This window comes from Ambystoma mexicanum, chromosome 1p, assembly GCF_040938575.1.
Source record: "Ambystoma mexicanum isolate Mex_15411 chromosome 1p, UKY_AmexF1_1, whole genome shotgun sequence".
Classification (NCBI taxonomy): Eukaryota; Metazoa; Chordata; class Amphibia; order Caudata; family Ambystomatidae; genus Ambystoma; species Ambystoma mexicanum.
Window position 1 is genome coordinate 273,934,277 of NC_090921.1, and position 17,432 is coordinate 273,951,708.

Consider the following 17,432-nt stretch of genomic DNA (forward strand, 5'->3'; position numbering starts at 1 on the left):
CTCACGTGCCCATGGTGTTTGGATGCTTCAACCCGGGCTGTGGTATGCAAGATGGTTCTAGAAGTGTACAGGACTATTGTTAGAAGTCTGTTGGGAGGGCTGTGTAAACACTTAGTGTGAATTCTTTAGTTGGTCTGTGTATATGTGTTTGAGCACTTACATTGAAATGCTGGTGGGTACAAGTAGCACATGTTGCCGGGAGAAATCAGGGAGCAGGCATCCTTTCATTGCCCATATTGTATTGATGCCAGAACACAGGTAAAATCGTACCATCTAACATGATAGAAGTTGATGCCAGAACACAGGTAAAATCGTACCATCTAACATGATAGAAGCCATGATGTAGAATTACTTATCTTGCAGTGGAGGGAGACATAATGTCGTTCCATGGTTGATTGGCCGAAGCTCAATGGGTAATAATCAGACATGGAATCCGGGTCGTGGTGCTATTTAGGTAATAGTGTCGAAGGGCCTCTGGTTGCTTCACCCTATGTGTTAAAAAGCCAAGTATTTAATGTTTTCCTGAAAGCGAGGTGATCCTAGATTATGCAGATTCCCCTTGAAAGTCTATTCCATCATTTGGCCGCTATGTTGGCAAACACAGATCTACGATGTCGCTCTCTGGCTTTGTGCACGTAGTACACAGTTGCTGGATCTCAGTGGTTAAGGATGAATTTCCTTTTCATGAATTCGGCTCCATGGTTCTTAAGGGCTCTGTGAGCTTAGCACAGTGCTTTATTCTTGGGCAAATGCAGAGTTTGGACTGGTGTTGGATGTTCGCTCTTGTTGAGGCTCAGCAGTAGTCTTGCCACTGTGTTCTGGATGTGCTCACTCTCTTAGTAAGGCAATCAGGCATGCTGAGAAATATATTCTGTTGGCATAGTCGATTCTTCATAAAAGCTAGCAATATGATGGCAAGGGTACTGTGCAGAAAGGTGAGGAATGGCATCTGCCCGTTTGTAGAGGAATTTATTTACAAAGGCTACCGATTTACGGTTCCAGGGTAAGATCCTTGTCCTTAAGAATTCATTGTGTGATAGAAGTGGGCAGGGTGGTGTCTGGAGTGGTTGTTTTGAAGATTTGTGGTTCATCTGCATAGTTGAAGGTGCAAGTCTTTAATGCAACTTTTAAGTGAGGTCATATAACTATTGAAAAGCAGAAGTGAGCAGTTTGGTGCTTGCATAACTCCACATATAATTTTGTGCGATTTCTAAAAGAAAGAAGCCACAGGGTTTCTGTTCTAGCCATAAGGAAACACCTCATCCACAGTAGGGCTGCTGTGTGTTGTACACATGTCTTGCAATCAACATATTAATAAAAAGCGGTCAAAAGCTGCTGTGCTATCTAGGAGAACAAGGCCTGAGGTGATATTAGTATCCACAACTTTTATGATTATTCCACATGGATATGGGAGCAGATTCTGTTCCCCCTTATTGATGTGAAGCCTTGTTGAGTGTGGTCTAGAGTAGGCAGTCGCAGTCAGTCAGTCAGTCAGTCAGTCTCTCTCTCTCTCTCTCTCTCTCTCTCTTCTCCCTCCTCTCTCTCTCTCTCTCTCTCTGTTATCTGTTATCTCTTCTTTCTTTCTCTCTCTCTCTCTCTCTCTCTCCCAAAGTGCGACACGTAAAGACAGTCGAAAAATGGTACTTGAAAGGTTGGATTAAACTCAGGGATAGACCCTCAATGGACCACGCAACACAAAATATACACATGTGGAAGAAAAATATACAATTTTGAGAAAATTAATGCCCTGATTTGAGAAAGGCACAGAGGTGCCGAATCACATGTCATCCTTATGGGCTTTTTTTTATATGATTGGCACTTCATAAGTAAACGGAACCAGTTTCTGTGTTTGAAAATCAAGTGTGGCGCAGTCATTTGTGAGAAACAAAACTCCTTGTTCAGAGCGTAGGTTGGGATTCTTTTCTCCCTCTGATTATTTCACAGGCGAAACACAAAATCAAAGAATTTTAAAAACAAGTCGCTGAGCATAATAAGTTGATATCAAAGAAACCCATCATTCTGTTGGGAAAAAAAACTCATGGGTTGCTCCGCAGGTTGTCATGTTAGCCTCTTTGGGCAGTTTCATAAGATAACAGTTCTCCGTCTTCCGTGCAGTCACCTGGTTCATGCATGAGGGGACATAACATAATATTTTTTTCACAACTGATCCAGTGGAGGCACCACTTGTATCTATGCATTCTTCGAAGGGGTAAGCTACTATGATATGGCATTTATAGAGTGCTTATACACAAGTGTTTCAAGGTGCGACGAGGCAAGGGAGGGGAAACAGACGGAAGACAAAGACAACAATCTTACTAGGCCTAGTGACATTGAGATTGCGCAAGTGCAGGGGAAACAGAAGGGGAAAAAGTGCCAGGGGCGGGGGAGGATGGACAAGTGCCAGACATGGGATCAAAAACAACAAGTAGCGCGGCCAGCAGGTGGCAAGTGCGAGGGTTAAGTGCAGACAGTAGGTTTCCAATAAGTGCAGGTAAGGGGACTGTAGGGTTGCAGATACAGACCCAAGTGCAGGGGTTGCCAGGAGGCAGTGCGAGTGCAACTGGGCGGGCAGGGACCTGGGCCCGAATTCAGAGGGTAGTAGGGTGACCAGTGCAGTATTAGGAGATCATCAGGGGAGAGGAAGAGAGAAGGCAGAAGCAAAGAGGAAGGTCTTGAGGTGCTTCCGGAACCAGAGATGGCTCTGCTCAAGCTTCAGGAGGCAGGGAGGCTGTTCCAGAGGAAAGCACCAGCCGAAGAAAGATCGACCCCCAACTCTTTGCTGGGGGAAGCGACTGACCCTGAGGGAGTTGGAGGTGTAGGAGCAAAGAGCTTGAGTAGGAAGATATTTCCGAAGAGAGAGTTGAAAGTATTGCGGTCCCAATCCCCAGAAGGCTTGTGGACAATGCAGAGAGTGTGGAACTTGATCCTTGCAGCCACTGGGAGCCAATGGAGATATTTCAGGGATGGAGAGATACAATCCCTGGGCTTGAGGCTATGGACAAGTCGCCCAGTCCTGTTCTGGATGAGTAGTAGAGGGCAGAGTGTAGAGGCAGGCAGATTTAGAAAGAGACTGTTGCAGTAGTCCAGCCTAGAGAGAACCAGAGCTCTGGAGACATCAGATTTTTCATCGCAACTCACTTCAGGCCTGGCTACAGAATACGTGATTGTCGCTGTGCCTGTAAAAACCCCATAACATGCAGTGACTACCAAGGATCATCCCTCCACCATATTCATTAGTCTCACACAAAGACTGCTCCCAGTTATCTTTTCTTAACTATTTTTGCGGCACAGTCTATCGTCCAATTTCCTCTTGTCTCATGCCAGTGTTCTTTGACGAGTACTATTTGAATCAGAGTCATGTGATCATGTTCCGGCGAGAGCGAGATGACGTGTCTTACAATGTGCTGAAAAAAATAAGACCCATATACAAGTGTGCTGCGATTACTAGATTTATTGGTTCCTTACTGGTACTTAATCTAAGTGTCTAACAGGGACCTGTTCCTATGTATAACTGTTGTGGTGGGATGGAAGAAGGAGTTGGACATTTCTAAAAGCTATTAAAAATAATGAAGAGAATACCTATCTTGCCCTATTGCTATAGCGGGATTCCCTACCTACCAAAATTAACCAAGGTGCTCATCGGTAGTCAGGATGCGAAATAAAAAATGTCCACAGTCCAAAACCTAAATCTACCTGACCCTGCCGCTAAGATTAACTAACAAAATAAAATGGGCCAAAAGAATCTCTCTTAACTCTCTTCCTTGCTTCCATCTGGCTGTCTATCTGTTCGGCTTCTCTTCAGGGTGTGATTGGTTTGGTTTGAGTTATCAACTGTATCATGTCACTTTCCATATACCAGTTCACAAAGGTGATCACCTTTTAATTTTCCTTATCTTAATGATAAACTCCTCTAAGTCAAGCAAGAGGCTCATGGGTTTAATGCTCCAGACTTGATAAGATATCTCAGTCTTCTGAGGGATTTCTTTAATAGCCTTCTGGTGATTTTCTCTTAATAGTTCTTCCTCTGAGTATTTTACTCTCTATTCGAGCCCTCTGGCTTGCATTCATGTTTTGGCCAAGGATGTAACACGTTAGTCCCTGTATAGAATATTCTTTATACTGAGCTGGGTCTCTGGTTTCTAGTTTCTAGATATCCTCCCGTCATATTATACTTCTTATTCTCAGTTTAGGGCTGTTACCTTTTGTTTCCTCTCGCATAAAAAGTTACCCGGCTCCCTCCAATTCGTACCATGAATTTTTACTGCCAACATTCTTTAGTATCTTGTAACTTAGGCCATTCTGTTCTTTCCATCGCTCTGACTCGTTTATGGCAATTCCCATATCTTACTTTACTGCTTGTATATGTCTCACTGTCCCTTATGAAATGTTTTCTAATCTTCTTCCTATGCACTATTGGTGGCGGCTTTTCATTTTCCATGGCTGGAATTTCCAGCTTACTACAAGCTTCAGCCTTCAAACTATTATTAGCTTTCGTAGGTATTTTATACCACACACCATTTGGCCTTTTCAGTGTTCCCAACTTAACATAACAGTCTTCACAACTTCCGTCACCTTTCTTAACCTTCCCGAGCGACCTCCCACTTCCGAAAATCTCCCTGGTACCTTCCTTCAGTGCGATTGACTTTCTGGGGTTAGGGGCTTGCTTGGGTTTCCTTCTGCGATTTCTTTTCCCTCTGCATCAGGCTTCAGCTCCGTCCTGTACTCTGCGTCACTGTGCAGAGTATGGTTCAGTGACTGCTCGCTCATGGGAGGTTCCAGCGTTCCCACTGGTACTGGTAACGGCGTAGTACTCAGGGCGCCCAGACCACCAGTGTGCTTCCGTGGTCACGCCACCAGCTTGGACAGTCATCCATTCATGTAATGGTTCACCCGTTGCTGGTTTAGCTGGGTCTCCGGCTTCTCCTCGCTTCTAGGATTGAAGTCGGATCGACGGCTTGACGTTGCTCCGCCTCTCCAAGACATCACAAGCTTGTAGGACTTCCCTCGTATATGGATCGCACTTCCTACTCCTGATCCACTCGTCTTCTTCACAAACAGGTTTTCTATTATTAAAAAAAAAAAAAAAAGTACAGTTCTCTTGTTTCGGGATTCTTAATGAAACCAGCATTGTCTGAAGCCAAAGGAACAAAGGGTATTTTATTCCTTGTTGTAGTCCCATATATGCATATAAGGTAGGTTGTATAGGGAGCTCCGCTCCATGTGGGAATGAGAGTCCTTGTCCCCTAGGGAGAGTCACTCCTAGAGAGATCCCACTTGCCCTGACCCCTAGGGAGGGTCTTAAGGAGCTGGTTCACCTCCGTAGCCTGAAAGGGGGTGGCTTCCCCCTGGGGAGAAGAGGCAAAACCTACCGATTTGTCACACTGTGCATGGTGAAATATTTGCATCCTGCTAGCTAACGGCTATTGATAAGGGACTCTTGGCTAGTAAGAAATGGTGTGCTCTGTATTTATAGAAGTGAGGCGGCAAGTGATTTTCAGCTCCACCCACCCCCATACCCCCCCACTAACTGGTTGTAGGTTTAGCAGCAGGAAGGTACAATTACTAAACTGTTTTGGCCAATGACCATATCACTACCCATCTCCCTGATGGGTGTAGGCGAGAGCAGCTCTATTCAAAATGTTGACATTTACAAATCCTACAAAACTCACCCGGTTATGTCCCCAACACAGTTTAAGGTTTGGCTGGTGCATAGAAATATCTTATGGCAGGACAAAATACCTCACACCTGGACATTGTGCAGATCACTAACCGAATACAGAATTTGATTAATATTTGCACATTCAACATGATATGGTCCCGCAGTACTATGGTGAAATATTCCTACCTCATTGATCCCAGTTGGAAGAAGAGATATTGTGCAGGACAAAAGGACAGAGGATGACAGGAGGAAAGTGCTTATAGACCCTTGGGAAGAAGGCATATCTGGTTTAGATACAACTGAAACTCATTCACACAACTAATTTCTTCAGTGAATTCCAGCATAACATTGATTGCATCCCGAGTCAGCTCAGTCGTGGGTGTAGTAAACATTTGCATCTTTTATATGCAATTGGGTGACCCAGAGTTCAAGCTTACTGCAGAAATGTTAACTGATGAATAGAGGGAATTCTGGACAGACTTATTGGAACTGACCCCAAATTGGTATTGGCGAACGTTTGGTACAAAACCAGCCTTACAAAATATAAAAACGTCTTTTCTACTGCGTTGGCTATAGTAAAAAGAAAGATCCCAGTCAAATGGGGTGCGGAGGACTTACCTAAATCATTGGTATGGGAGGACGGTCTTGATGCACACTCTTTCTTCCAAGTACATGCTTGTAAGGTGAGACAGTGCCTGCAGAAACACCACCAAATCCAGGATATATGGAATGCTAGCAGATAGCCATGGAAATACGGTTGCTAGCATAAGGGTGGCGTGTTCATCATGTATCCATGCTATTCTCTAGTGGTAAAGCATCAGACTGCTCATTGGGGAATTGTATTGATTTGGGTTTAATTGGTGAAAGTTGTTTTAAATGTGTGCCATTTGCAATACACCAACAGAAATTGTTTTCAGTGCACCATGTAATGAATCAAAGGGAACAAAAACAAATAGGCTTCTTTGCAGTGTTGGGTTGGTCATTAGGCTTGCCTGTTACAGGGATTCCACCAAGACTGTTCTATGTTCCGTTTTGTTTACCCTTCATGTTTTGTAACTGGAGGGTTGAATGGGCTAAACCCCCTCGCTGACGCTTTCTTGGAGGGTGGATAGTGGAGCAAGGATGTCCAGGTCGCCCGAAATCCAAATTTGGAGCAACTCATTTCTTCCAGAAGAAGCAAGAGGTCTGATGAAGATGTGGTGTCCCCTGGGTTCTCTCTGCAATTGGGGCTTGCCCATTGTGAGTCGGAAGCCTCTCTGTTGCTTGGATAACAAAAAGGTACCAGGAGGTGGTCGTCCACAGAATGCAGTTCGTAGGGCTGTAGTCAGGTCTTCTTGGCAGAAAAGGTCACCCAGCGTTTGGCTGAGCAGACTGTGCTATCCCTCTGATAATTTATTTACAGTGAAGGTTGGCCATACAGTTATTCAAAGATGTGTCAGAAGTTTAGCAGTCTTCTTCTAACCAGATATAGAAATCTCGAAAAATTATTAGGTGCTCATGTACAACCACAAGGATGGCAAGTGCTTAGGAGGAGCCTTTGCAAAAGGTGGGACTGTAGGAAGGAAGTATGTAGACAAGCAGGAAGGAAAGGTTACTTTGGTGGTTAAGGTGAATGAGGAGTGATTCGCATTCTGGGATGTCCATAGACGGCACGATTTACGATTCGAAGGCCTTACTTGTGTTGCTGAAACAGTCCCTCTTCCTTCCTTCCGTTCTTCGTTGGCCTGCTGACATTTGAACTGACTCGAGATGGTTTCATGCCTTGGAATCATGATAACCAGATTTCCGTGATGAAACTAAGGTTGGTGCCTCCTACATTGATTTGACAGGGATTAATTACTTGCTGGTTTTGGCGCTCTGTGCAGCACTAGTTTTTAAATATTTTTCGTTCACCAATGACACAACATTCTCTAATGCGGCAATAAAGAAGAGAGGTATGCAAAGCAATACATAAGAGTTTAATACTGATGGCTTTAAAGAATAGGATTAGCAGATCATCTCTCCAGGAGGCTGATATCGCTTAATCGTTGGTCCAGCACTAGTAAATTACACTTGGAGAAAACGGTTTGCTCTGTGTGTATGGGGGTGGGTTGAGACAACCAAGTCACTCAGAAGGCAGTATTAATGGCCAACTATGTCCTTCTGATGGATTGGGAAATATCTACACATATTTGTACCCAGTTATATCTGCAAATAGTGAATAAACTAAAACTACATAAGCAATATCGGTGTGGATATCAAACAGCCAAAGAGCAATTTGCAGTCTCTTGTTTCAACAGGAAAGGGGTGGGATGAAATTGCAAATGGCACCTCCACTTTGATATCATTTGAAAGGAAGCCTATGAATTGTCATTAAGAACGCTTTGTGTTTCAATACACTGGAAGACGCTTCCTCGATGTCAATACTGGACTATCATAACCTTTTTTCTGTTGAACATTAAAACCTCAAAAGCACCCTAAATTAGTGTTTTGTTTCATAATACATTGACTGTCTGCCTTTGTATTTAAATGTAGCCATTTACTTCTTTCAATATTTTTGTTTTAAAATAAAATCATTACCTAGATGGAGATTTTTACTTTCCAGTTCCTAATCATTCAACACACATCAGAAAATGATACAAACCAGTTGTACAAACCCATGCAAGAGGATGGGCTGCTTCACCAATAAGGCAGTGAAAACCTTCCTCTATAAAATAAAGTCAGGCTCAGAGTCTCAATAAAAAAGTAATTGCTCTATGAGGGGAAATGCTAGTGATGGCAATTGCAGCACCTATCCAAGATGTAGGTGAACCCTTCCCCTCCCACTAGGACATGCACAAACACACGCATACACACGCGCAAAAGCATTTAAGTTCAAACAGTCACGGAATTAAGCACCATTCTGATATACATATCACCATCTTGAATGGCTCAATAACTTTCAGAAATGTAGCATGCAGAAACACAGGCATGCAGGAGACGCGGTTTAAATTTCATCATCATTGGCAAATAGCCACTGAAATGCTACTTTAACAAAAAAAAGGTACAAAACCCATAGGAATGTACTCGCTAGTAAGTGTAGCTATACAATTAAACACATCTGTACGTCACTGCAGATTAAGTCATCTAGAAAGCTTGAGAATGTCTTCAACTGTGTGGGATTCGAGGATCTGGGATTGCAGCCTACCTTGTCAGAGATAGATAAATCTGACATAAATCTCGGTGGAAGAAAGAAAACAATTCAACGAACACAAGACAATATGTGGGAGAAGAAACGTTCCTTCCACCAACCTTATCGCGAACTGCAGGCAGCAAGGCATTGAAGCAGGTAGCCAAGAAGACCCCTCCAGCAAAAGAATTGCAGAGGGTGAGGACTCTTCCGGAGCGCAATGGTTTTTCATAGTCATACTTAATAACCTTAACAGGCAGGAGGGATGCCAGCATCATGAGAAAAAGCATGCCTACAAGGCACAGCAACTTGGCGATTAAAATGTTCATCTTTGCAGAGTAGTCTTCTATATTCAATGCATGAATATTCCCACCTTAAAACTTTTGGATGAGCTGACGTGGACCATACATCTTGGCAAGTACAAACTTGGATGGAACAGAATCATTTTAGGTGTCAACTCGGATCACAAATCTTCAGAGCATAGAAATATCACTTCAGTACGTGCAAGGACTGTGAGCCATTCACACAATGGAATTCTGCAAAGGCAGCACCTGGGGTGCATCGCGTGCAAGTCCATGCAAATGTAGCTCCATAGCATTCAGAAATATTTGCTGCTTGCTTCTCTTCAGCTGGGCTCTGTAGCCACGAGACACATGCAAAGAAGACCACTGAGTGGAAGTGCTTTCCTGGAAAAGAACCATGGAGAGAATTTAAAAGAACGCAAAACTATATTTAAAGCAGAGCCAAAACTTGGCACATTGGACTTGCCCAGAAAAGTAAAACAAAATTAGCTGGAAGGAAAGGAAAAACCAATGTATGCCTTTTTTCCAGCACTAAACCTTCCTTATCCATTCTTCATAATACTTTATCATGCATAGGAATGCATCTTTTGTTGGGCAACATTTGACGAAATAACATGAATTCCATAATCGTGCAATTATTTTACTGGTCATTTTTATAGAGCATACAATCACAGAATGGTGTCTTCAACTTTGAATAGTAGATTTGAATGGATACTCAAGTTGTCACTCTTGGAATGAAAGAAGGGCAAACCAGCTCTGCCAAAAATCAAAACATCTGCTATTCTGCTGCTACTCTACTATCCAAGCGATTGCCTGCTCCCAGATTCTCATGTGGATTCCACACGGCAAGCATCATGCAAGGGCTATTTATGAATGAGGGCAAAAAGAGAGTCACAGTATACTTTCCCAAACTTGGTATGTTAAAGTATCACATTGTGGCAAGATCCAGTCTCGCCATCACCCTCTAGCAGTGTGATAGTGATAAAAGGTTAGCATGTGCTAAGATACTTGTGGTGTGGATTGTGTGTCAACAACGAGCTGGTATAGCAGAAAAGCTGATGGTAGGTGCGCAAAATAGAAGATTCATTATTGAAAGACAGCCCTTGGTGCCTCACAAAGTACTGACAAACGGAGTTGGAGTCTGGAGTGGAGGCCTACGGGTTGAATTACTTCCCAATTTTAAGTGACCAACCTAAGAACAGGGACTTTTCTGCATCTGCAAGATCGGGAACTCGTCTAAAAGATGATCTATGATTATAGAGTGGACCAAGGGTTCGGAATTAAGGGGAGCTGGAGCTATTTAGCTCCTGCTTTTGGTCTAAAAGAGCCTGGTTAGCTTGATGCCAACAGCTACCAGGACCTACTTTTGGCTCCACAGGCCAACTGATAACGAACAAACACATATGTGGATTTAACTGTGTATTTGTGGCAATTTGCAAATAAGCATAAGGACAGCCCTATACAACGTTTAAAGCATAAGGGTTCATAAACAATGAAAAAAGTGTTATGTTTGCATCTTATGTGGAAATTATTTCCCAGTGGTAGTTCATGGTCACTGGTTAATGCTGGCTACCCAGGAGCTGAGTTTAGCTCCTACTTATCCAATTTTTAAAAATATACATTTTTTAAAATGTGTTATTGGTTTTCTGGTGCATAGTAAAATACATTACATTATGATGTATGTTGGTGTTCTTTAGATACCCCTACCTGCCCCTCCCTCAATACCTCCCTAACCCAAACCTTTAATGAAAAACTTGGTCACAGGGTGGTGCTGTCGAGGTTGTGGATGCCCAGGTCAATGTCTCTGGAGGTGATGTATGTTTGACGATCTTCATGCTTCTCGAAGTCTCTTATTTGCTATAACTTGGCCTTTTGACCGGTGTTGTGCTTTCAAGGGGTCCGGTCGTCTGGAGAGGTGAACAGTTCTTGTATCATTATGTTCCATGCTGCAACGTCTATTGAGCCTTCCCTTCTTCCTGTTCTTAAAGCTTCATGCCAGACTGCCATCTCCGCTATATGCCATCTTTTTCCACCACATCTCTATTTTGGGACCATCTTTGGCCTTCCACTTCATTGCTATCTGTCGCTTAGCTAGTGCCAATGCTAAATTAATAATCTTTTACATTGCTTTATTTTTTTTTACAAAATATAAAAAAAGGTTATTTTTTTTGGGAAACTGTAGAGGCCCAGGAGACTGGCTTCAATGGTCCATACCTGGCCTTTCATCCCTTCCTCCCTCTATTTCTCGCCAGTATTCTTGAATTCTTGGACAATGCCAGAACATGTGTCCCAGGTTTGCATTCTCTTCTCCACATTTTGGACAGCTCTATGCAGTGGCACCCGGGAAGTAATATTTTCCCCGGGGTTAGGTATGCTCCATGGAGTATGCGGAACTGCAATTGTTTTAAGTCTGGCGTGTCTGGATATTTTTTTTGGGATAGAGTTTTGCCTTTGCCCATTCCATGTCCGGGATTGTTCGGTCTAATATTTCTTCCCATGTCTGCTTTCCTTTGTCCGTGTCTTTGTGGAACTCTTCCGTGATCGCTTGGGATATCCTGGATACCATATGTTCTCCCTCGGCGACGTCAGAGCAGGCCCAAGACTGGATTTTCTGTTTGCATTGCTGTTGGAGACAGCCATTTTGTATCCAGTTGTTTGAGGAGTCTTGCATCGGTTATAAATTGGCCATGGTTCATGGGATTCTACCAGGTCTTGAAAGTCTAGTGTCGTTCCTTCTGGGGCTAGGTCTCCAGGCGAGATTATTCCTTTGGTCCAGCAGTATCCGGGGAGAATAGGGTTCTTCTGTTTTCAGTAATGTTTTGGTTCTATTCCATATTTGTCTCCCTAGTTGTAGGAACGTGGGAGATTTTGGGATCCTGCTTCTGTCCAGCCACAGTACTTCCTTGAGAAGGTATGGGGACACAGTGTCGCTAAGGAGGGTGTGCTCCACTGTCTCTGCGTCCGCTAGCCAGCAGGCCACGTGTTGAAGCTGGCCCGCTAGATAGTACAGCTCAAAGTGTGGTAGACGCATTCCACCTTCTGTGTAATCACTGCAGAGTATCTCTATGGCTACTCTTCTTCTACCTTTTCCCCACATAAAGCTACTAAGTATTGTGTTGAGGTCTGTAAAGAACTTCTTTGGGATGAGGTATGGAGCATTGCTGTAGTGATATAGCAATCTGGGCAGGGCTATCACCTTTACCAGCGATATTCGTCCTGCTACCGACAGGGCGAGTTTCTCCCAGAATTTAATGGATGGTGCTACGCTATTTTTCACTTTCAGCGTGTTGTCTTTATGTGCGTCTTCTATGGAATGATGTAGGTTTATGCCTAGGTAGCGAAATGTATGGGGGTACCATTTAAGTCCTAGACAGGGGAGATGATCTTCTGTTCTCCCAGACCAGCCCGCCGTTAACAGGCAGGATTTGGTCTTGCTAATGGCGATTCCTGAGAGATGTGCAAAGTTGTCTAGTACTTCCAGATATGTTCCTAGATTATCTTCTGGATATCGTATATACAAAAGAATGTCGTCTGCATACATGGATATGACATGTGTGGTTCAGTCTATCGGCAGCCATGTGTTTTGGAATGAGTCATGTAAATTGCCCGGGGTTCCAGCGCCAGGATGTATAGGAGGGGTGAGAGCGGGCAGTCCCGTTTGATACCTTCGTTGATCGGGAATAGTTCTGAGATGTATTTACCTGTGCGCACCCTGGTGAATGGTTTGGTGTAGAGCAGGTGTATTCATCGGATGAACCCATGTCCTGTTCCATAGTGTTCTAGCGTGGTAAACATCCACCCCCATTTTACAGAATCAAAAGCCTTGATGGCATCTAGAGCCGCAACTGCGCAGTCTTCTGGTCTGTTGTGTGTTAGGTCTATAACCGCCTGGAGGTGTCTTAGGTTTGCTGTTGTGGCCCTGCTTGGGATGTAACCGGTCTGGTCTGGGTGGACTGATGTGGTGATTACCCTTTTGAGTCGATTGGTGAGGATCGCTGTGAGGATCTTCATGTCCTGGTTAATTAGTGCTATGGGCCGGTAGGACTCACATAATTTGCTGTCTTTACCTGGTTTTAGAATGGCTAGTATTAGGGCCCTTTCCATCGAGTCAGGGAGAGGTCAGGTTTCATATGCCTCTTCTAAGACCTGCAGTAGTTGTGGGGCTAGTATATCTGTGTAATTCCTTGTAAAATTCGGTCAGGAGTCCGTCACTGTCAGGCGTTTTCCCAGTAGGTAGTGAGGCAATGACTCCCTGTATCTCTTCTAGTGTTAGTGGGCCCGTCTAGCATTTCTCGCTGTTCCGTTTGGTAGCTCTATATATTCCAAAGTTTTTAGTATCTCAGTCATTTTCGAGTGTGTGTTGTCTTCATATAAATTTGCTGTATAAGTCTTTAAAGGCTTGATTAATTTATATTTGTGACCTCCTTGTGGGCCCACTTTCGTCTGTTATTTCTGCTACCTCGTCCTTTTTATCCAATCCCCTGACCAGCCAGGCCAATAGTCTGCCAGGTTTATTCCCCTTACACATGTATTTTTCCCGTATATCTCTATAAGCTGAAATCTCCAAGTTTTCCCAGTGTTCCATGCATTTTAATCTTAGGGACAGGAGGGTGCTTTCTTTGTTCTCCCCCGGGTTCTCCTTTTTTTCTACATCTGTGACTTCGGCTTCTACTCTTGAGATTTGGTTTTCTAGGTACTTTTGGACTCCTCCTGTAATGGCTATCGCTGCTACCCTTATGACCACCTTGTAGGCCTCCCACACTGTGCTGATGTTCTCTAAACTGCCTAGATTAAGTTCGAAGAACTGTTCTGATTGGAGTCTTAGGGTCTCCTTGAAGCTAGCATCTTGTAGTGATTCTGCGTGCAATTTCCATGTGGGGATAGGTGTGAGGTGATCTGCAAGTGTCCATTGGACTATCAAGGGGGAATGATCGAATAGGGTCCTGCCCTCGTATGATGCTCCTGCTATGATCCCCAAATGCTCCTATGTTCCCCAAATGTTGTTTCCCCATGTAGACATAGTCAATCCTATAATAGTCATTTTTGCTGGATAGACAAGCATATATTTGATTCCCTGGTGTCGTAGTCTTTCTTTGGTTGGCACGTATTGTGCACGTCATGTTTGTATTTGTAATGTGTAATCCGGGTATATTGCCAGGGTAGCAGAGTCTCTTCGGATCACGCCTCCCAGTTAATATCTTTTCTTTGTCGCCATAATTTAGTATCTTCGCAATGATAGGTCTTGGGGCGGGGGGCTTCTGGTGGTGGCTTCCTCAGGAGGGCTTGGTGGGCTCCTTCAACTGCAAACCCCTATGATAGTGTCCCTGGCCCCATTTCCAGGAGTAGTAGATTTTCTACGTATTTCGTTGGGTCTTTTCCTTCGGTTCCTTCCAGAAAGCTTCTGCGCGCCCTCCCTTCTGCGTCTTCTGCACGGTCATGTAGTGTTTTAAGTTGGGAGGTCAGCTCTCAGACTGTGCTCTCAAGTTCTTTGGTCGTGGAGGCTGTTCGTTCGAGTTTTTGCTCGGTACCGCCCACTCTGCTAAGTTGCGAAGGTCTTGGCACAGGAGATTCGCATCACTCTCCTATGTGCGTTTCCATCGAGGTACTCACGGCAGCAATTGCTTCCAGGATCTTGTTTTCTTCTGCATTTGGTCATGCTTCCGATATGGCGCCTTCTAGTTGTTCATCTTGTTGCAGGGGGCACCGCTATAGAAAAAACAGACCCTATCGATTGTCACCTGCCTGTGTGTGCTAATGTTGCTTCTAGTGTGTTGGTGCTTTCCTCCGGCATTTGGGAATTGGCGGTAATCACAGTTTCTTGGAGCGTGTCCTGGCTGTGTTGTGGTGATCCGCCCAGGTTTATAGGTATTTTGGAGTGTGGAGCACACGACTTTCAGGAAGTGTTGGCTCCTGGTGGTCGGAGTGGTAATGTCTCTGGGTGTTTTCGTTTCTCCTCTGGTTTTATATCTCATGTGGGACCGCTGTAGCGCCTTGATCTCTGCAGCGGTGGATTACTGTCAGTGGGGGTATATATTGGCCTCCTTCTTAAATTATTGAAGTTGTCTTTGCACTGCTTGGTGTGATAGCAGCACAGGCACTGCCTAGTGTCTGGGGGGGCTAGCAGTTTGTAAGTTTGCAGACTGTTATCCTACTGCAGAGGCTTATGTAGCTGTAATTGGAGGGTGGTGCTGGTCGTACCTGCGAGCTTTACCTGGCTGGGCTCGCTATGGCACCTTCTTCCCCCCAGCAGTAGGTTGCCTTCTGTATGCGCCAGTGGGGCTGTCCTCTTGATTACCCTGTTGGTCTTCCCCCTGCTGTGTTAGCGAATGCGACGGGGTTGCTTTCCTGGGCTGGAGGGAGGTTTGGGCTGCCCAACTGGTGTTTGGGCGTTGCCTTTGCATGAGCTTCTGTGGCCATAGCCTGGGGTTGATGCAGCGCCGTATCTGTACCCTCCTGTGACTAGGTGCATGTGGCTCTCCAGTGCCTTCCACTCGATGTGCGTGGGAAGGTGTTTGGAGTTGGGCAGCACGGGGATGGGCTAGCTTGTTTGCAGAATCAGGCAGGATGCTCATAACTGGTAGGTTAGGGGTTAATGGGACTTCGCCTGGTTGTAATCCTATGGACCCTCTTCTCGGGACTGCAGCTGATGTGTGCATTGGTCGCGTTGGCTGGGGGGGGCTTCTCTGCCGGCCCCCACTGCCTTTTTTCAGTGTGCTTTGTCTGCGGTGGACCAAGGGCTTCACGGCAGCACCCAGCAGCTTTCTGAGCCGATGAAGGCACGTAGTCTATTTCAACACTCGGCGCAAGTGTTTTGCCGCAGCCACATACTTCGCCGCAGTGCCCTTACCGTCCCTCTCCCGAACAGGGAGGTTGCGGATCTTGGATTGGTGTCCCAATGATCTTTGGGTTGGTCTGCTGGGCCACAGCTTGCAGGAGACGGCGTTTCAGCATTTCACTGCTCCATTTCTTAGTCACCACTCCACGCCATTTTGTGGGCTCCTCCTCGCTCTCAGCTGGGTTGTTTTCAACCAGAATAAACACTTTTCCCGGATCCAAAGTGGGGTTATAGTCGTTGCTCGATCTGGTAGACCCTCCATAGCCATTTCTTTTTTGCAATTATCGTCCCATTTACTGCAAATAGGATCCGTTTCTTGGATCAAGCAGGAGAGCTCAGCAATGCATGTCTGCTCTACATGCTGACAGGACCCCCTTCCTGCTTAGCCAATCTTTCTTTCAATCCCTGGGACTGCATCGCTTTAAACAAAAAAAAAAAAATGCTTACTGCGAGTGTTACTACTCCCAATAGGCGACTACTGATCCCCGGAAGCAATAAAAGATAAGAGATAAAAGGCCAAAGTACCCGACTGGTATGAAGAAACAACAGGCAAATGTTTAAGGATTTTTCAGGACACATGGGTTTTCTCTTAAAAACACTGAGTCCGATGATATATTTTTCCTGGTTAAACTTCAAATTTAGTCAATCAGATCACATTTTCTGGTAATTGGACAAGATTTCTCATTAAATCGAAGGGTTCTCAATAACCAGAGGCCACCACACTTTAAAAGCAAACATCCATTTTATATAGAAGTAACTACGTCTTGTAATATTTTGCTGTTACCGTAATGGACCAAGCCACTGCAAAACATGATTTAATGTTTTAGAAATATGGAGTTTCTAGCTCCAAATAAAGGGGTTTACAAATATACTTTTAAATAGCCCAGAGGAACTAATTAATTCTATCACTAGTCTACTTCAGGACCTCACCATTTGAGACAAAAGCTTACATACTCAAATGGTTTTAGAATAGATAAACGTACGCAGTTTGTTTTTTCAATGAGATTATGTTTGATCTAAATGAGACAGGAAGAGCAATCCACAAGAGAGAGCCTTAAAAATCCACATACCAAGTTAAAATTTGAAATATTGAGATGGCTGTAGTTCGAGGGTCTCAAGTTTCGATTAGGATGCTATGTGTCAACCATATTAGTCCTTTTTAACAACACCATTTATGGGTTAACACAGTGACCTTAAATAAAACGCTCAGCTGAACATGAAACATGTGTTATGTTTGGTTATGCGAGCAAAGGGGTGTATTAATCATTGTACAGCAACTATTTTGTAGTACTTGAATTTGAGCAGTTACTTTTTGCCATGCACCGTATGTAATGATAAATGATGCGTTATTTATATAGCGCCTTAATCCAAAGCGCTTTACAGAGCACATATTTACATACAATATCACCCAACCGAAATTGGTACTCACTTATCGACCTCAGAAGGATGAAAGGCTGAGTTGGCCTTGCCAGGATTCGAACCTGCGAC

General features: G+C 44.3%; 1 protein-coding gene across 1 annotated transcript in view; it reads right to left on the reverse strand.

The window, feature by feature from the left end:
* Positions 1–17,432, reverse strand: part of SLC39A3 (solute carrier family 39 member 3) — a 75,062-nt gene that overhangs the window by 15,127 nt on the left and 42,503 nt on the right. The window contains exon 2 of the mRNA XM_069646631.1: positions 8,930–9,493. Coding sequence (XP_069502732.1) covers positions 8,930–9,136 — 207 coding nt within the window. The 5' untranslated portion in view covers positions 9,137–9,493. The remainder of the gene's footprint in view (positions 1–8,929; positions 9,494–17,432) is intronic.